The sequence below is a fragment of the Phyllobates terribilis genome, unplaced genomic scaffold (assembly GCF_046119375.1).
Source record: "Phyllobates terribilis strain yellow unplaced genomic scaffold, ASM4611937v1 Scaffold_140__1_contigs__length_4765195, whole genome shotgun sequence".
In the NCBI taxonomy this organism is placed as follows: domain Eukaryota; kingdom Metazoa; phylum Chordata; class Amphibia; order Anura; family Dendrobatidae; genus Phyllobates; species Phyllobates terribilis.
Genome location: NW_027362900.1, coordinates 3,876,157 through 3,897,099, shown reverse-complemented (window position 1 = coordinate 3,897,099; position 20,943 = coordinate 3,876,157). Strand labels below are relative to the sequence as shown.

The following is a 20,943-nucleotide window of genomic DNA, read 5'->3' as shown; positions in this document are numbered from 1 at the left end:
CGTACATGCCCGGCTCCGCTCCGCACGCCTCGTACACACGCGGCTCTGCTCCATACACACGCGGCTCTGCTCCATACACCTCGTACACACACGGCTCCGCTCCGTACACCTCGTACACACGCGGCTCTGCTCCGTACACCTCGTACACACGCGGCTCTGCTCCGTACACCTCGTACACACGCGGCTCTGCTCCGTACACCTCGTACACACGCGGCTCCGCTCCGTACACCTCGTACACACGCGGCTCCGCTCCGTACACCTCGTACACACGCGGCTCCGCTCCGTACACCTCGTACACACGCGGCCCGGCTCTGTACACCTCGTACACACGCGGCTCGGCTCCGTACACCTCGTACACACGCGGCTCGGCTCCGTACACCTCGTACACACGCGGCTCTGCTCCGTACACCTCGTACACACGCGGCTCCGCTCCGTACACCTCGTACACACGCGGCTCCGCTCCGTACACCTCGTACACACGCGGCTCGGCTCCGTACACCTCGTACACACGCGGCTCCGCTCCGTACACCTCGTACACACGCGGCTCGGCTCCGTACACCTCGTACACGCGCGGCTCTGCTCCGTACACCTCGTACACGCGCGGCTCTGCTCCGTACACCTCGTACACGCGCGGCTCTGCTCCGTACACCTCGTACACGCGCGGCTCCGCTCCGTACACCTCGTACACACCCGGCTCCGCTCCGTACACCTCGTACACACGGCTCTGCTCCGTACACCTCGTACATACGCGGCTCTGCTCCGTACACCTCGTACACACGCGGCTCTGCTCCGTACACCTCGTACACACGCAGCTCTGCTCCGTACACCTCGTACACACCCGGCTCCGCTCCGTACGCCTCGTACACACGGCTCTGCTCCGTATGCCTCGTACACACGCGGCTCCGCTCCGTACACCTCGTACACACGCGGCTCCGCTCCGTACGCCTCGTACACGCGCGGCTCTGCTCCGTACGCCTCGTACACACGCGGCTCCGCTCCGTACACCTCGTACACACGCGGCTCCGCTCCGTACGCCTCGTACACACGCGGCTCCGCTCCGTACGCCTCGTACACGCGCGGCTCTGCTCCGTACGCCTCGTACACACGCGGCTCCGCTCCGTACACCTCGTACACACGCGGCTCTGCTCCGTACGCCTCATACACGCGCGGCTCTGCTCCGTACGCCTCGTACACACACGGCTCTGCTCTGTACACCTCGTACACACACGGCTCTGCTCCGTACGCCTCGTACACACACGGCTCTGCTCTGTACGCCTCGTACACGCGCGGCTCTGCTCCGTACGCCTCGTACACACACGGCTCTGCTCCGTACGCCTCGTACACGCGCGGCTCTGCTCCGTACGCCTCGTACACACACGGCTCTGCTCTGTACACCTCGTACACGCGCGGCTCTGCTCCGTACGCCTCGTACACACACGGCTCTGCTCTGTACGCCTCGTACACGCGCGGCTCTGCTCCGTACACCTCGTACACACGCGGCTCTGCTCCGTACACCTCGTACACACGCGGCACCGCTCCGTACACCTCGTACACACACGGCTCTGCTCCGTACACCTCGTACACACACGGCTCTGCTACATCCACACTGTAAACCCCTCCTGACCCCACACATAAACTTCAGCTCATCCAGCACCATGACAACCAGCACAGCAGAGTCCTGCATCCACTGAGGCCCTGATCATGTGACACCTGACTCCTCCCCTCCTGTGACCTCATCACAGCTCCTGTGCGCACAGAGCAGCCATATATGTGGTGGCGGCTCTGCAGGTGGAGGTATGTGGAGACCCCCATTGCTGGGCGCAGGGGGCATTAACCCCTTCAGCACGGAGACTCTTTTGGGGTCTTGTGTTGCCCCTTTATAAGAATCATAAGGTTTTTGTTCTGTTTCCTGTAATAGATACATACGACCCAACTATAGAGACAGGAAGGGAGGAAACGTATTGTTCTCATAGTACAGGACCCCTTTACTGGCCCCACAGTGTAATGCCCCCATTATGCCCCTTATGCAGGATGTATGATGCCCCCACACAGTGTAATGCCCCCATTATGCCCCTTATGCAGTATGTATGATGCCCCCACAGTGTAATGCCCCCATTATGCCCCTTATGCTGTATGTATGATGCCCCCACACAGTGTTATGCCCCCATTATGCCCCTTAGGCAGTATGTATGATGCCCCCCACACAGTGTAATGCCCCCATTATGCCCCTTATGCAGGATGTATGATGCCCCCACACAGTGTAATGCCCCCATTATGCCCCTTATACAGGATGTATGATGCCCCCCACACAGTATAATGCCCCCATTATGCCCCTTATGCAGTATGTATGATGCCCCCACACAGTATAATGCCCCCATTATGCCCCTTATGCAGTATGTATGATGCCCCCACACAGTATAATGTTCCCATAGTAGCGTCTGAGGTCCTGCAGTTGGAATAATCCCTCTGGAGTTGGTTTTCCCTTTGCCTGCTCCCCTACATGTAGACCCTCGAGCATGTATACATGCATGTAGGGGAGCAGCCGGCCTTACTAGATATCGAGGCTTTGTACAGTAATATACCGCATGACGATGATATCAGAGGAGTAAGACATTTCTTGAAATCGAGATCAGTAGAGTGTAGCAGACATAATGACTTCATGAAGGATCTTCTAAAATTCGCTATTACTCTTTTTGACAGGAAGTACTTCCACCAGCTCAGGGGTACTGCGATGGGGAGCCGCTGTGCCCCCTCATATGCTAACTTATCCCTGGACTGGTGGGAGGAATCCACAATATTCGGGGATGATGATAAGTGATGACATCCATATATTGGGGTATGGTACAAATATATTGACTACATTTTTATCATCTGGTCAGGGACGAGTGAACAATCTTTTGAATTTGTCAGGGAACTCAACATCAATAGAGTGGGGTTGAGATTTATATCAGAGTTTAATTATTACCAGTTGCCTTTCCTGGATGTACTAATCAAGAAGGATTACAATGGGACCCTAGGGACACTCATCTACCATCAACCTTCAAGCACTAATAAACTATTGAAGTGGGATAGCCACCACCCCATCCCCATAAAAAGAGGAATACCCAAGGGCCAGTTTTTACGGTTGGGTACTGCTCTAATGTCACAGATTTTAATATACAGGCAATAGACCTGAACATCAGATTCAGGGAAAAAGGGTACACCTGTTACATTTTGGATTCTGCATCATCGTTTGCAGAAAAATGGGAGAGACAGACACTTCTCCTTACCTAACCAAGAGACCAAGAAAAAGATTGGACAACACGAGTAAGAAAAAGTTACAACCATCAGAGTGACTGTATCTTTCATATCCTCAGAAAACACTGGGATATACTTGTGGCTGAACCGGACCTGAGGGGTGCTGTAGGATCTACTCCCATGATAACTGACCGACCCTTTCTGAAAGTTAGGGACCATTTAGTGTATAGTTTCTGTCAGGAAAATATTGAGAAAGTATTAACAATTTCTCTCTATCCCTGAAACCCCTCTTCATCCCTCCCTTATCCACCATTTGTCACCAGAGGAGAGCTGACACTCCACGCAGCTGTTGGTATGCAAATACAAGTACAAGAAGCTCAGTAGACTATTCTACTTAACATACGAATGCATCTCCTCTTGGCACAGACCTGGGATAGATTGACACCTTCCAGCATAGGAGCAGAGATGGAAGGAAAGAGGAAATGGCTCGTTTAGGCTCAAAAGGGGTTTAACAAAGACTGCAGGATCTTCAGAGTCAAAGCGAAATATGGAATAACTAAAGTTTCATAATTCTGATAATGATGGGACCCATATTTTTAGTGACAGAGTCAGCTAGGGAACGATATGGATATTTTCCTGTCTCTGTAAGCCCCTTGGGGGGTTGTGGCGCAAAAGTCCCAAAATAACAGATCGCAGCTATACCGTGTGAGGTCTCTGGAGAAAGGTAAAATCATAACGGAAAAAATTGTATCACTTTCAGGTCTCTATGGTCAACCGACGATAAGTTATCACAAAAATCAGATATCTAATAAAGATATGAAGGCTGGAGACCAGCCCCCGTGATGTCATCCAAGGGGTGTGTGGGCAGGTCTTTCCCTTCAGCAGCATAAAATAATCTGCTGAGGTTAGAGTAGTATTCATTGCGGGAGTATATATTTATTATAGCAACAGATTCTGCTGAGTGTCTCCCCTCCACCTATATTGAATCATCTCAGTGATAGATATAGTAAGTCTTCTTTAATCCTGTTTATTTTGTGTAACTGCTTATGTATTGTATTGTCCCCTTTTGTAAAATCTTGTATATTTTTCATAACACTGCCTCCCTTTTGGTTTAAATATAAAATATAATAGTGCTGTTTCTTTTGTGCTGTAATTGTTCCCTTCCATGAAGCCATACGCTACCAGAACGCAGGCTTCCCCCCAGGCCTGTATTATATTTCAAATCTGGAGGGTGGTGGCAGCGAATAATATTAATTGGGCTATTGTGAAGCTGACAGTGACCGTACAGGGGCATATACACATATTCCATGCGTTGGAATCCGGAGATGTGATGCCATACGCTCACTGGTCGCTTGCCGATACCTATGTAGTCCCCACTCCCTGACGAAATCCGGACAGAGTGACGGCAACGGTGAGATATTGTGTGATCTCCCCGGTGTCGTCGCTGCTGAACCCTGACAAATTGGTGGCAAGCGGTGGGATATTACAGAACATCAGTGGTTGGATTGAGCAATCATTCCTGTCACTGAAAACTTACACGGTTCTTGCGAGAATACTGTGCAGATTTTTAAGAAATAAGAGTCAGTGTTTTAATATTTTTTTATTTGGGACATTACTGTACGTATAGCAGTTGCATCCCCTCCCCTTCTCTTGTTTTTCTGTCCTATCTTTTATTTGGCAATGATGGCTACACGTGAAGAGCCCTGGTATCACCAGCAGTCAAAGGAGACTCTCACTGCTCTCTGTGAGCTGAGACAGATTGACCCGACAGGCAAAACCAGGCACCAAATGATTGCTGAACTGTTGCAAGGTGCTGCAGAGCTCGGATGATGGGGTGGCCAGCCAAGACCCGGATAGTGCTGCTGCAGGGTTCCCACCTGTGATTGCCAGCCAGACCCGCAGTCAGGGTAGTGTGGACCCCCACCTGCAGATGGCCTTGGAGCTGCTCACCGCAGACAATCGTGATGGACAACTGCAGCTGGTCCTGAAATTCCAGGAGCGAGCAGAGCAACGAGCCGAAGCTGACCGAGAGGCTGCTGAGCTACAGGCTGAGGCTGAGAAAGGTGAGCGACAGGCCCAAGCTGATCGAGACGCTGCTGAGCAACAGGCTGAGGCTGAGAGAGCTGAGCAACAGGCCCAAGCTGACCGAGAGGCTGCTGAGCAACAGGCCCAAGCTGACCGAGAGGCTACTGAGCGACAGGCCCAAGCTGTTGAGCGAAAGGGGCAAGATGAGCAGCGCTACCAGCTGGAGTTAGCCCGAATCCAGCTGCCGAAATCCACCGCATCGGGCAATGAGACCGGCAACACCAACTGCTTTAAACCCCGTCCGGAGCATTTTCCTGTAATGGAAAAGGACGGGGACTTGAACACATTTCTCTGAGGATTTGAAAAAGCCTGCAGACAGTACCAGCTGCCTGAAGCCCAGTGGGCCAGGTATTTAACTCCAGGACGCCAAGGAAAAGCTCTGGAGGTGTTTGCTTCTCTAATTCGAAAACAAGATGGAGACTATGAGGCCGTCAAGCAGGCTGGGATAAAAAAGTACCAGCTGACTCCGGAGGTTTACTGGAAAAAGTTCAGAGCCCTCCAGCGTGGACCACATGACAGCTACAGTGACGTGGTGGATGGGCTCAGGACCAACTTTGAGCAGTGGGTCCAAGGACTGTCAGTTACCACCTTCGAGGACCTGAAGGATCTGATGACGAACGACCAGTTTGTTCGTCTTTGCCCAGTGCAAATTCAACAGTTTGTGCTTGACCGGGAGCCAAAGGAGGCTGCCAAAGCCGCCCAGATTGCAGATGCCTATAAGGCCAACCGCACACCAGAGGTGCGGAAGTCAGCCGCCGCCAGCTGGAAAGGGGGTAAGCCCTCAGCGGGTTCTGCCCCATCTTCCAGCACCTGGCCTGCATTTGACTCCCATAAGTGTTATGTTTGTGACCAAACGGGTCACACAAGCCTTGTCTGCCTGGAGAGGCAGAAGATGAGCACCACACCTGAGGCCCCAGGACCTACTGCAGCCATTCTTTTTGTGGGTGGGGCGGTTGGCAGGGCCCGGGAAAACTTACAACACCGTTACTGTGGACAACACCGTTACTGTTGACCTTAAAAACACTGGCGCAGAATGTACCATCATCCACCCTTAGTTCGTGTTACCAGAGGAACTCATTGCTGGGAAGACCCTGACTGTCACCGGGTTTGGGGGTGTTTGCCGATAGCCCGAGTTTTTCTGGACTTGGGTGCGGGGAGGGGGTTAAGGGAAGTGGGGGTGTTGGAGATTCTCCCCACTAATGTGCTATTGGGAACTGATCTGGGACGGTTGATTGCCTGATACATCCCTGACCACCCTCCCAGATCTGATATGTCATGTAATGCCACTGTCAATAATGTCAATTGACGGTAATGACAATAATGTCAATTTCATGCATAATAAAAATGTATGTTGTGTTAATGGGAATTCAGCCACCTCACCCTGCTTGGTGATGCTGCTGAGGATCCCCTAAAGCGAGCCAGCATAAGTGCTATGGGCAAGGGGAGCAGGCACGGACACACCAGTAAGCAGGTTGTCCCGTGCGGGTGACCAGTGTCCCTCCAGATAGTGACATGGTCAATGGTAGCTGTCCCATGACTAGCACAGCTCCCGAGGTGATGAGCAGGGATGGGGAGAAACATGAGGATCATAGGGAAAGTGGTTCCGTGTCGGTGACCAGTGTCACGATGGACTGTGACATGGCCGGTCGTAGCTGCCCCCTAGTGAGCATGGCTCCCAAGGTAAAAATGATGGCAGGAAGGGTAGGCCCCACAACTGGGCAAGGTAAAAGAAAGGTGTGTCCCCCTGTCTGTCAGGAGTATGGGAGGAAGGTACCCATAGCCTGTTAGAGGAGTGGGGAAAATGTACCCCGAACCGGTCAGGGTGATCGGAAAGCTGGATCTCCATTCGGTCAGAGTGGAGGGCAAGTTGGGTCAACGGCATTTGGGCAGTATACGCCTTGGTTGGGACACCCCATTAGCGAGACACATGTACAGTATAAATTGAGATCAAACCGGAGACATCTCCTTTTGTATCATTGAGATGGTTAAACCCAATGTGAGAGGAGGTGATCACAACAGATGTACCCTCAAAAAAGAAAGTCAGTGGATTTCCAAACTGGATTCACTGGCCCCTAAGGGACACAATGAGCAAATTTCCTCTGCCTATTTTGAGTGAATACAGCCCCATTCTGGATTACATTTTTGGATTGTATACTCTACCCATTGCTACTCAGTGCCCTGTGAATGAGGTTCACATATTGTTGTACTTCATCGAGATATCTGAGCTTCTATATCAGAATTATTTCTTATCAATTATTCCACTTATACTATTTTGTAATTAACAAGTGTGGTGATTCTTGTGTATCTCTAATTGTGCAATAGAGGTCAAATTTGACCATTTAGGAATATACTGTGGGCCACCATCCCATATCTTATGTAGTGATAAAGTATATCTACATGCTTATTGCATGATGGGATGCACAATACTTGTTTTTAGTCTCCCATGACACTGATCTCAGAGACAGAAAAATCCTATGTTGGTGGAATGCAATCCAAAACCATTATGCGCTCCGGCGTGGAACGCATGCTTCCGGACATGCGCATTCGCAGATAGGAGACCGTGATGCACTCCGGCATGGAACGCACATGTCCGGGCACGTTTTTGCTTTCAGCCCGCCCGTTGTTTTGTGCTGAATTGTGGTTAATACTTGAGAATTTATTTTTGTTCTGTCTTTAGTTGATCCCACTGATCCATCAGATAAGTCCTCAGAGAATTATAATTAGATTAACCCATGGACACATTGGGATTTGTGAAGCTGGCCTCCGCTCTCCTCTATTTCCTTTGAATTTATTGTGTGACTTGTATTTCTGAACAGTAGCTCTTGGTTTGTTTCATTTCCATGTGTAAATTGAATTTGACTCGTTGTCTTTGATATCTCTTTCAAACTTAGTTTTTTCGATGTCTGAGATCCATCCTCCAGACTTTGTAAATTCTTTTACATATTTTGTTTGAGTTTTGTATTCAAAAAGGCTTCTAAACTAGGCGGAAAACTTTCACCGAGTTTTTTTAAGAAACAAATACCAAACGCAATGTGACTTGGTTATCCTTGGTTAGGGTTTTTTTTTTATTTAGATTGTGAGCCCCAATGAGGACAGCGATGATAATGTATGTAAAGCGCTGCGGAAAATGTTGGCACTATATAAAAATAAAGAATATATCTATAATATAATCGTACAAGCGTCCCTCTGTCTGAATCCTCTATAGACTGCGCAAGCGCGACACGCCTGCACAGTCTGGCTCCAGACAGAAGAACGCATGGAGCCATTACAGGTAAGAGGAGTGTGTAGGCACTGAACGCATACCGCAATCTCCGGCGTCATACTTGCATACTTACCTGACCGGGAGGAGCCGGGGCAGGAGTGAAGGCGTCGGAATCGGCGCATGTGCATAGCGCTATCAGGTGCCATTTTACTGAAGACACATTCGCAGTGTGTCTTCAGCAAAATGGCGCCGGACAGCGCGGTATGGGCACGTTTTTTACTCCGGCGCCACACTCCTCACCCGGCCTCCGGCAGAACAGAGCACCACAGCTCTGGAGCATAGGGAAGAAAGGTGAGTTTGTGTTTTTTTTTTTTGTATGTGTGCAGCGTGAAAGGGATGAGGGAGCCACACATACCAGGATTGGGGGGTGAGGAGGCCACGCATACCAGGATTGGGGGGTGAGGGGGCCACGCATACCAGGATTGGCGGGTGAGGGGACCACGCATACCAGGTTTGGGAGGTGAGGGGGCCACGCATACCAGGATTGGAAGGTGAGGGGACCACGCATACCAGGATTGGGGATGAGGGGTGCCATGCATACCAGGATTGGGGATGAGGGGTGCCATGCATACCAGGATTGGGGATGAGGGGTGCCATGCATACCAGGATTGGGGATGAGGGGTGCCATGCATACCAGGATTGGGGATGAGGGGTGCCATGCATACCAGGTTTGGGGATGAGGAAGCCATGCATACCAGGATGAGAGATTGGGTGCCATACATACCAGGATTGGGATGAGGAGTGCCATACATACCAGGATTGGGATGAGGGGTGCCATGTATACCAGATTTGGAATGAGGGGTGCTATGCATACCAGGATTGGGATGAGGGGTGCCATGCATACCAGGATTGGGGGTGAGGGGGTGCCATGCATACCAGGATTGCTGGTGAGGGGGTGCCATGCATACCAGGATTGGGAGTGAGGGGTGCCATGCATAGCCAGATTGGGGGTGAGGGGTGCCATGCACCAGGATTGGGGGTGAGGAGTCCCATGCATACCCGGATTGGGAGTGAGGGGTGCCATGCATAGCCAGATTGGGGGTGAGGGGTGCCATGCACCAGGATTGGGGGTGAGGGGTGCCATGCACCAGGATTGGGGGTGAGGGGTGCCATGCATACCAGGATAGGGATGAGGGTAGCACAAATACCAGGATGGGGGCAGCAGAAATACCAGGATGGGGGGCAGCACCATACCAGCATGGGAGACCATATACCAATAAAAATGCTCGCCACCCGGGCGTAGAACGGGCTCAATGGCTAGTATATATATATATATATATATATATATATATAAATGTGGACATACATCCTGTAAAGCATGCGACTATGTTAATAAAACCGACACATTTGAAGAAAACCTAACGGGACAGCAATTTGCAATACACAATTTCATCAATTGTACCACTATAGGGGTCATCTATTTAATAGAGTGTATAGAGAGTTAACAGCAATATGTGGGATGCACGTCAGATCTGCTATAAACATGTATTAGAAGACATTTATCTGACGCAATCAATCCCACAGCATTAAACCAATCTGTGGTTTCAAGACGCTTTTCACAAAAACATAAAGGGGATATCAGATCCTTCAGATATTAGGAATAGAAAAGTCTTATAAACCATTAAGAGGTGGAGATGTGAAAAGAAAAATCTTAAATAGAAAGTCATATTGGATATTTAAATTACACACTAGAGCCCCACAGGGAATGGACATCAGACCGGATTAATATTACAGTACAATTAATTGTATTTGTCTTTGACTTCCAGTGATTTTATTGAATGTCTCATGCTTGAGTTGTATTTGTGTATTATCTTTTTCTTCCATACAATACAGGGTTAAATTGTCTGGGAAGTGCTCAGTAATCAATGGACACCCAGGAAAGGGAAGGATATAAAAGTATCACAGAGACTCACATGTTACAAATCAGGAATAAGCATTGGTTTGGTCGGCACTTGGTGGTATGCCATCACAACAGTTTTTATGAATTCACAATAAATGTGAGGTTTTAACAATATAGACAATGCTGGAGAATCCATCTCTCCTCCTTTCTCTACTTGAACCTTGAAATGTCCCTGACCAGGGCGGCTCCATGCGGTGATCTTCAGACAAGGTACATTGAATAAACAGTGAGCTGACCTCCCTCTCCATTTTACCATTATATGCATGTTTTCTCTATAGTGATGAATATTTATTTTTGCTAAAACTGTGATATTTTCACTTTAAAACTTTTTAAACCTTTTTTTTATAAACGTTTTTAAACAACTCTCCTTAGTGCGATCATACAACACAGAAGCCTCTGATTGCTCCGGTGATGCACTATACTATTGTAGTGCCGTGTATTATCACTGCCTGTCACTGTAATACTAACGTCCCCATACACATGAGATAAGTGTTGACTGAACAGTCATTTGGCAGACGGCTATCTCTCCAGACTCCCCCATACACACAAATATTCCAGCTTTCCTGTGGTCTGTATGAAAGAGTCACCTCCAGACTCCACTAGCAGAGGATTATCTACAGGAAGAACAAACGGATTAGCCTCTGAAATTCAGGATCATACATCCTTCTCTGCCCTGACATCATCTGTCGGAAGGCCCCCAAATACATTATATAGTTGACCAAACCCCTCGAAATCAGTGCTATCATGCAGCTTTAGTCTAATGTGTCTCGGGGCATTAAAAGGTAATTTATTGAATGCTGCCTTTGGCCCGTCCTAATAGACTTTCGTACATTGCAGGACCATACACCATTATTAGACATTAGTATTGTAGGAACTAGGCAGCCCCATCCTATTGAGCACTTGGGGGAGGAGGGGCAATCAGTCGAACTCTGTTAAACCTTCTTAGATGCCATGTTTGCTTTTTGCAGGAGCAAGTGGTTAAACTGCCAGGGATTTTATTGCAGCTGCAACTGTGCCAGCCTTGCAGTGTACATTTATGTTCTGGTGCCCAAAAGAATTTGTATGAGAACAAAAACGAATGTTTAAAAGTGGCAATGTGTCTTCTGCTTTTTGCATGTTTTTTTTTTTACAAGCATTGTTGGTGGCAATTTTCTTTTGAAACATTTTAATATCTGTTTTTTTTCTGGGTTTTTTCTTGTAATATAGGAAAGCCTAAGGCCAGAAGTAAACCCCATAATACACTGCACATGTAGACTTTAGTATCAAATCATTTCTGTCCGCGGTGTTTGTGCAAACAAAACAGCTTTTATAAAAGCCTCAAACTTCTGTGTGTGAATCAGACATGAGATCTGACTTGCTAAAAGATTACAGTCTGGGGAAGACAGGAAACATTCATATAGACGGCCGGTGGAGATGTAGTCAGTGACGGACTCTGGCCAAATATGGTTTTAGAGCCGTAGTAGAAGATGTTGCCTCATCATGAAGTAGTTGTTTCTCATGTCACTTGTAATGAATATCTCCTGCACTATTGCGAATGCCAATTCCAGTGTCGGAAAATGAGACGAGAATTAGCTTTATGGAAGGTGAGTGTCAGGAACTCACAAAGAGACGACACCGGGAAGATCACACAATCTCTCACCATTGCCGTCACTCTGTCGGGATATGTGTATACACCCCCGTACGGTCACTGTCAGCTTCACCATAACCCAATTATTATTATTCGCTGCCACCACCGTCCAGATTTGAAATATAATACAGGCCTGGTTTGACACCTGCGTTCTGGTAGCGTTTATGGCTTCGGGGGAGGGAACGATTACAGAGCAAGAGAAACAGGACTATTACATTTTATATTTAATCCAAAATGAAGGCAGTGTTATGAAAAATATACTAGGATTTTACAAAGGGGACAATACAGTACAGAATATACAGGTACACAATATAAACAGGATTAAAGAAGACTTGCTTAATAAACATATCGCAGAGACAATTCCGTTTAGCCGGAGGGGGGCGCCCCACTTATTGATTTGACTGTTATCGAACAAGATCTGTTTATTATCGTCTCCATACCCCCCTGGCAATGAATACTCATCCATCCTCCGTGGATTATTTTATGCTTAAGGGGAGACATGCCCACACAGCTTCTAGGATGACATTACGTTGGCTGGTCTCCAGCCTCCATATTTTTATTAGGATATCTGGCTTTTGCGATAACTTATTGTTGGTTGATCGCAGAAGCCCGGAAGTAATACCATTTTTTCAGTTATGAATTTACCTTCCTTTAGAGACCACATATGACATAGTTGCAGTCTGTTATTTTGTTACTTTTGCACCCCGGAGGGGCTCACAACTACGAAAAAATAAGCATATTGTTCCTTGGCTGACCTTGCCACTAAAAATATGGGTCCCATTATTAGCGGAGTTATGGAACTTCCAATATTTCTTATTTCGTATCAGCTCCGGACATCCTGGAGTTTGTGTTAAACCCCTTTGAAGCCTAAATGAGTTTTCCTTCAATCTCTGCCCCTGCTGGAAGGTGTCAATCTATCCCAGGTCTGTGCTAAGAGGAGATGCATTCGTATGTTAAGTGGGTCAGTAGCACCTTTTGTGCTTCATTTGTCTACAAGTGACTTCTGCTGTGTGTGTGTTAAATTGCATGGAAACAGTTGGTCCAAATGGTGGATAAGGGAGGGGTGAGAGGGAAGAGGGGTTTGGGAGAAATTGTTAATATTTTCTCAATATTTCCCTGACAGTGAGTCTATGAGAAACGTATTCAGCTGCAGACTCCGAGGAAGAAATTGCTTGTTGTCTGTGGCCTAAAATATATAGGTTTTATTAGTAGATGTAAAGACAAAAACTAAACACTGTAAAATAATAAATCTCCTCATATGTTTCCCCTTATTATCTCCAGTAATTGTATTATTACACAGGATTTTTATAATGTTACATCGGCTCATCTTCTTCTCATTCAGCTCTCTACAATATTGGATCCTCGCAGTGAAGATCTTCTATATAAGAGAATTTTCCTGATTTACCCATCAAAGATAGTTATGGACAGAGACAAGATGGCGGAGAGGTTATTACACCTCACCCTAGAGATCCTCTTCCGGCTTACTGGAGAGGTGAGAGATTCTGATGATGTCACATTACATCATTCTTATCTATGGGAATACCAAATGGACAGAACTGGAGAGGTGAGGACTCTGGAAATGTCTGGAGTGAGATTTATTAATGTGTCTCTCCATAACCAGGATTACACAGTAGTGAAGAAGACCTCTAGTGAGCGCTGTCAGGTCCATGTGTCTGAGGGATGGGGAAGAACCCTGAGCCCAATCACAGGGCCTCCACCTCATCCCCTGATACACGAGAACATCAATGACCAGAAGATCCTAGAACTCACCTACAAGATGATTGAGCTGCTGACTGGAGAGGTGACACTGCTGGGAATGCTGGGACTTTATACAGTAATGCTATGAAGGGATCGAGGGATGACTGTATCATTGTATGTGTCAGGTTCCTATAAGGTGTCAGGATGTCACTGTCTATTTCTCCATGGAAGAGTGGGAGTATTTAGAAGGACACAAAGATCTGTACAAGGATGTCATGATGGAGGTTCCCCAGCCCCTCACATCTCCAGGTAATAGACAGGACTAAATACACACGGCCTATAATTATCTGTATGTAAAGAATGAATTCAGTCCCTGTATGTGTTTCCTCCAGATCTATCCAGTAAGAGGACAACACCAGAGAGATGTCCCCGTCGTCTTCTTCTACAGGACTGTAAACAAGAAGACCCCAATGTTCCTCAGGATCATCAGGTAGATGGAGAGAAGGTGTCATGAGATCTCCCCTATGATGTGTAGACGGCTGTGAAGGTCTTGTATTCAGTCTTGTTTTATCCACCAGTATTATATGTTTTATACTTGTGTAATGAGAACGGTGGAGATGGCAGGATTAGAGCTGATCATAGATGTGACTTCTCATCTGTTTGTGACTTTTACAATATTTGTTTCAGGGTGAAGATCTGACCCATATTAATACTACAGAGACATATGTGAGGGGTGATGAGCGGTGTAAAGAGGAGATTCCTACATATGACTACCCAGGTGAGTAGTGACCACTAAATGCAGAGAAGTCACAGATTCTTCTCAGTCACCGGCTGTGGCTGCTTTATCAGTGGTATAGTCCGGCCGTATCACAATCGTGTGATCACCATTTTGCCGCTGGAGCATAACATTCTCCTCCATCCGAAAATGTTCAATTTACTTTGGGAAATTGTGAAAGCCCTTTTCTATAGAATTTACAACCTGGAGGATCCACCTGCCCCCTGGGATTAGGAGACGCTGACCGTTACCTGCGCAGATCTGTAAACTACAAAGCCAAATAACAGCGTACGTAGAATGTGCTGACAAGTGAGAAAATCACTTGAAGAAAAATACTATGATGGGCCTGTAAGAGAAAGCAGAGGGTAATGATGGTGTTGGGTTCCTAGAACCCTGATATCTTATTGGATGAATCTACCTTCTCTCCCTTCTGTGCTGCTGAATGTGCTCATATGGTCCCTACAAGACCCGGTCCAGTCTTTCTGGCCAAACTTCACCTTTATGATCGACAACATTAAATGTGCGGTGAGGGCCAAGTGTGAATTTCTGTACAATAACAACAGAGTTTCCCTTTATTCTGACTTTTCAATTTCTTTTAAAACCGACTAACTTCAAACAGGATTGTGATAAACTGAACAGAAAACATTACACCTGTGCCATGATATATCTCTAAGCTGTGCGTGGCTGATGGCTGTAATATACATTTATTCACGCCTGCAGGAGGTGTGTTGGCATGGCTCCAGCCCTGGTTTAGATTGCCAAGAGCCACCGAGCCCCATACTCTAATTACCCCAGAGAGGTTTCACCACTAGTTACTCATTTTTACTGATGAAGACTGTTGAGTTTGATAATTTCAGTAGATGTGTTATTGTCTATAGTCACAGTTTTTGACTTCAGTAATCCTCTGATTTAACCCCTTCCCGCAGCCAGTTTTGTGTTCTTATCAGGCCCCATTTTTTAAATCTGACATGTGTCACTTTTTGTGGTGATAACTTTGGAATTCTTCACAAAGGATAATAGGAAATAAATGGACCTTACAAATTATTTTCCAACTTCTCTTGAATCTGACAATCCCCTATATACGGTTGTACACTATTATCTGGGCACATGGCAGGTTAAGAAGGGAAGGAGCGCCATTTAGCTATTAGGAATGCAGATTTTGCTGGAATAGTGTGCAGATACAATGTATTGGGGACACTGGTCATGGTTACCTGGAAGATCAAAAAATGGCCACCACGAATAGGCTTGGCACTATCTACCCCATTTACAGATTTCACAAATTACTTTGCTCATCACCGTTTAACCCACTGTTTCCCAAACCCCATCCTCACGGCCCCCCACAGGTCATGTTTTCAGGATCTCCTTAGTATTACACAGGTGATTGAAGTATCATCAAGGCATCAGGAATTCTCTCACCTGTGCAATACTAAGGAGATCCTGAAAACATGACCTGTGGGGGGACGTGAGGATGGGGTTTGGGAAACACTGGTTTAACCCCTCTACATGGATCTGGACTTACACAGAGACCTCTAGGCTTGGGCCATGGTGTTATCTGCTGTTCTGTGGAGTGAGATGGGAAGAAGAATAGTCAGGTAACCGGGTCAGAAACAAGAGGATAGAGAAAATACAAAATCAGAAGACACGAGTAGTCAGTAAACGGGCCGAGGTCAGTAAACGGGCCGAGGTCACAACAGGAAACCAATACACGAGTCGGGAGCTGAGCACAGAGGACTGAACCAGAGGAGGACAAGGCTGTATCTGGCAGCTTCCGGCAATATACTTCCAGCTTTAGTAGGGTGCGGTGCTCTCCAATTAGCTGAAATAGGGAGCAGATTACTCCAGCTGGACAGCACACACACCCATACTGCCAGACTGGATGGTACTATTGGTCCCAGCAACCCTAATCTTAGTGGCTGCGCAGAGCCTGTGTCTCGCAGAGCTTCTGGTTCTGACATCTCCTCCATCACCAGTGCCGCCTTCAGCATGAATAAGGCGGCGCCTGGTGACAAAAGCAGACGTCACACAAGTCGAAGCAGGAGGAGAAGTAGACATCCCAGACGAGATGGGAAACGCCTTTTGCAGAAGCCCTAATATGACAAAATGTCAGAAAACCAGGGCAGTAGAAATCCCAATAAAGTGACTCCATTTTGGAAATTATAACCCTCAGTGAAATAATCTATAGGAGCAGTGACTATTTTGACTCCACAGGCACTTTCCAGAAGTTAGCACGCAGTGGATGTTGGAGAGTGAAAATTGCAAATATACCATTTTATTACCTAACACATAGTGCCCAGATTGTGCTCCAGGAGACACACACCATCAATTAAGTGGGTTCTTCTCACTATAGTAATGCTAAATACATGGATGCTAAATGTGGTTTGGGCGCACTGCAAGGCTCAGAAGTGAGGGGGAGATCTGACTTTGGGAGAGCGGATCCTGCTGGATTGGTTTATGGAAGCCATGTTGCTTTTCAAGAGCCTTTGAGCCACTAATAATGTGGAAACCTCTGGTTTTCCATTAACAGATGGTGGACCTGAGTGGGGACTTGTTTTTTGTGAGATGAGTAGAAGTTTTTATTGGTATTATTTTCCCCTACATAATATTGTTTGGTGGCTTTTTATTCCATATTTGGGAGGCAGAATGAACAAACAGTTGAACACTATGCTTTATTGGTTCATCCTATGAGGTTTTCTATTAGACTGTGAACTGTCATTGTCTTGGTGAATAATTCAATTTTTTTTTATATAACTTGCCTTTTTTACAGACAGTATAAGTACAAATGTTAAAAAATATAAAATTCAAGGATTTTTTCTTAAAAAATAATAATTGGTTTTATTCTTGGTAGATGACTGTACCAGGAGATCAGAGGGACAGCTGACACCTTCAATTTTTAAATCAGATAATTTTGAGATCTCACAGGATACAATTGAAGTGACTGCCATTACTCCAGATAAACCATCATCCCTTCACAGCAAAGATCTGTCATCTGATCCTATGAAACAGGTCCTGTCTTCTAATTCATTACCGACTACTAAGGAAAATCATAGTCACAAAATAAGCATTAAAAAACGAACTGCTTCTAAAGCAAAGAAGCCATTTTCACGTTCAGAATATACAAATAGTTTTCCCCTCAAAAAGTCTTTTCTTAAACATCAAAAAATTCACACAGCAGAGAATAGATTTTCTTGTTCCAAGTGTGGGAGATGTTTTAATCAGAAATCAGATCTTGTTAGGCACCAGAGAATTCACACAGGGGAGAAGCCTTTTTCATGTTCAGAATGTGGAAAATGTTTTAACCAGAAACCAGATTTTGTTAAGCACCAGAGAACCCACACAGGGGAGAAGCCTTTTTCATGTTCAGTTTGTGGGAAATGTTTTGTACAGCAATCACAACTTAATACACATCAGAGAACCCACACAGGGGAGAAGCCATTTTCATGTTTAGATTGTGGGAAATGTTTTGTTCAGAAATCACAACTTAATATACATCAGAGAACTCACACAGGGGAGAAGCCATTTTCCTGTTCAGAATGTAGGAAATCTTTTACAAAGAAATCAGCTCTTATCGCACATCAGAGAACTCACACAGGCGAGAAGCCTTTTTCATGTTCAGAATGTGGGAAATGTTTTACAGAGAAATCAACTCTTATCGCACATCAGAGAACTCACACAGGAGAGAAGCCTTTTTCATGTTCAGAATGTGGGAAATGTTTTACAGTGAAATCAACTCTTATCAAACATCAGAGAACTCACACAGGGGAGAAGCCTTTTTCATGTTCAAAATGTGGGAAATGTTTTAACCAGAAAGCGTATCTTGATAGCCACCGGAGAACCCACATAGGGGAGAGTGCCACAACTACACCCAACTAGTCTCTGTACCGACTTAAAAAGGCACTAGCTGTACAACTAAAAATGCCACCACAGACCTAACTCCCTAATAGGCCGTTGAGTTTCTCGTACCTCCTGAGGAACCAGAGGGGAGGCCGCAACACACTGTCAACCAGGGGAAAGGAAAGTATGAAGTAAAATATGAAAACTCTGAATGAGAAACAAAAACACATTCATATAGGGCAAAGAAGGCAAGCTAAGGAGAACCAAAAATAAAAGGAACGAGTATAATCTCCCAGAAACCTAACATTGTTAGAATGAAAAGGTACTGGGAGGGAAAGCAAACTAACGGGGAGGATAGTTTCACCTTTGTGGTGAAACTTACAGCATTCATCCTCACCAACTGTAACTGTAAAATCCGTCCATTTATAATGACCACGGACAAGATAAAGATTCCCAACTCACATCAGGACCACAAGATCCCAGGTACTTTCAGCTGCATCACATCTAATGTAGTGTACTTCATTATATGTACCAAATGTCCAACTGGGGATGGTATGTAGGGGAGACAAGGCAAAAACTTAGAACAAGGATGAATTCTCATCGCCACACAATAAAAGAAAAAAGAATAGATCACTTGTGGCCTAACATTCATGGACATGAAATTACTTGTATTAAAAGGTAACTTCAATTCTCAGAGAGACAAAGTTATGACAACCTTTGACACACTCAGAGCAGGAATGAATGTGTCTCATGGATTTATGTCTTTACATCAACTAAGGAATGTGCTCCTCAGACCGTTTGAGGGCATCACAATCATGGACCAGACCTCAATCACAGGACAATAAAACTTTCATACTCCTGATCTTTGAACTTTTCCAATATTTACGGCCACAACTGCTTCTCCCTCTCCCATACTGATAGTTCTGCTTCATGTCACTTGTCTTATCTATTGCATTATTCCTGTGCCCTCTTGTGTATAAATATGTGACTCTTCAGATTTTGTGTTATACTATGCTTGATGAACCAACTTGAGTAGTCCGAAAGCTTCAAATTTATTACCTTTTAATGGCTAACTGAAAAGATGGTATCAACCACTGATGACTCTCAAATTGTAATATTTTTCTCCAAACAGCAATTTTAAGATCTCTCCACAGGTGTTCAATGGGATTTAGATCCTGGCTCATTGAGGGTCAGAACTCTCCAGCACTTTGTTTCCATCCATTTCTGGGTGCTTCTTGAAGTATGTTTGGGGTCATTGTCATGCTGTAAGACTGATGACCTAGCACACAAACACTGCTTTCTGACACTAGGCAGTACATTGTGACCCAAAATTCTTTGCTAATCTTCAGATTTCATGATGCGCTGCACATAGTCAAGGCACCTAGTGCCAGAGGCAGCAAACCAATTCCAAAACATCTTTGAACCTCCACCATATTTGACTGTATAGGTTGTAAATGTATTAATTATGTTGCGCACCATGGACAAAGGAACATCTGGATCTCTGAAGATGGACCTTGAAATTGTTGATATTTTTCAACAATTTTGGTTCTTAACTCCTCAGACAGTTCTCTTCTTTTTCTGTTTTCTCCATGCTTAGTGTGGCGCACATATGCACCCAATGCAAAGATTGAATCAACTTCTCCCTTTTTTATCTGGTTTTAGGTGTCATCTTCATATTGCCCACACCTGTTACTTGGCACAATTGCATTTGAAGAAGCTTCACATGCTTGAAACTAAGTTATTTACCCACAAGTTTGGCAAGGTGCCAACAATTGTGTCCGGCCTATTTTATGTGGTTTTGTGTGAAATTATGTTCAATTTGCCTTTTTTCTCTATTTTATTGTGTTGTTCCAATACATACAAAGGAAATAAACGTGTATAACAAAATGTGTAATTGCAATAATTTTCTGGGAGAATTACTTCATTTCTGGAACAATTTCAAGGGATCCAACACTTTTGACCATGACTTGTTTTTGTTGCCTTTTTAATTTGTTGCAGCATATCATCCTCTACGTGTTCAGCTATATTAGGAGGCTTGTGGCAAACTCCAATTGGCAGCTTTCCATTATTGCCATTTCCATGCACATTTACTCAGATTGACTCTCTACATCAGGGATATAAAACTCAAAACACGCAGAGGGCCAAAATGAAAAACGTGGACAAAGTCGTCGGACCACCAGTTTACAGTATAATGGGCCCCACATAGTCCTCCATACAGAATAATGGGCCCCACATAGTCCTCCATACAGTATAATAGGCCCCACATAGCTTTCCATACAGTTTAATGGGCCCCACAAAGTCCTCCATGCAGAATAATTGCCCCACATAGGTGTGGTGGTTCTGGGGTCGCGGGTTTTCCCTCTCTGCTTTCGTTGGTAAAGCACGCAGTGGATGCTGGGCTGTGACGTGCGGTGAAATCCCATCCACAGCCCATCAATCAAGGGGGAGCGCGTCACTTGCTCACGCCCGACTGCAGCCGGAACTTGATGTGGCATCAGCGGATGTCGGAGCCGGCTGCAGCCGGGGTC

General features: G+C 45.9%; 1 protein-coding gene across 1 annotated transcript; it reads left to right on the top strand.

The window, feature by feature from the left end:
• The first annotated feature begins 1,733 nt into the window (after window positions 1-1,733).
• On the top strand, window positions 1,734-20,283 carry LOC141205555 (uncharacterized). The gene is made up of 7 exons (XM_073664123.1): window positions 1,734-1,794; window positions 13,454-13,603; window positions 13,733-13,912; window positions 13,995-14,118; window positions 14,202-14,299; window positions 14,497-14,587; window positions 17,430-20,283. The coding sequence occupies exons 2-7, from the start codon at window positions 13,532-13,534 to the stop codon at window positions 18,452-18,454; spliced, it is 1,590 nt and encodes a 529-aa protein (XP_073520224.1). The 5' UTR covers window positions 1,734-1,794; window positions 13,454-13,531; the 3' UTR covers window positions 18,455-20,283.
• Window positions 20,284-20,943: the final 660 nt, after the last annotated feature.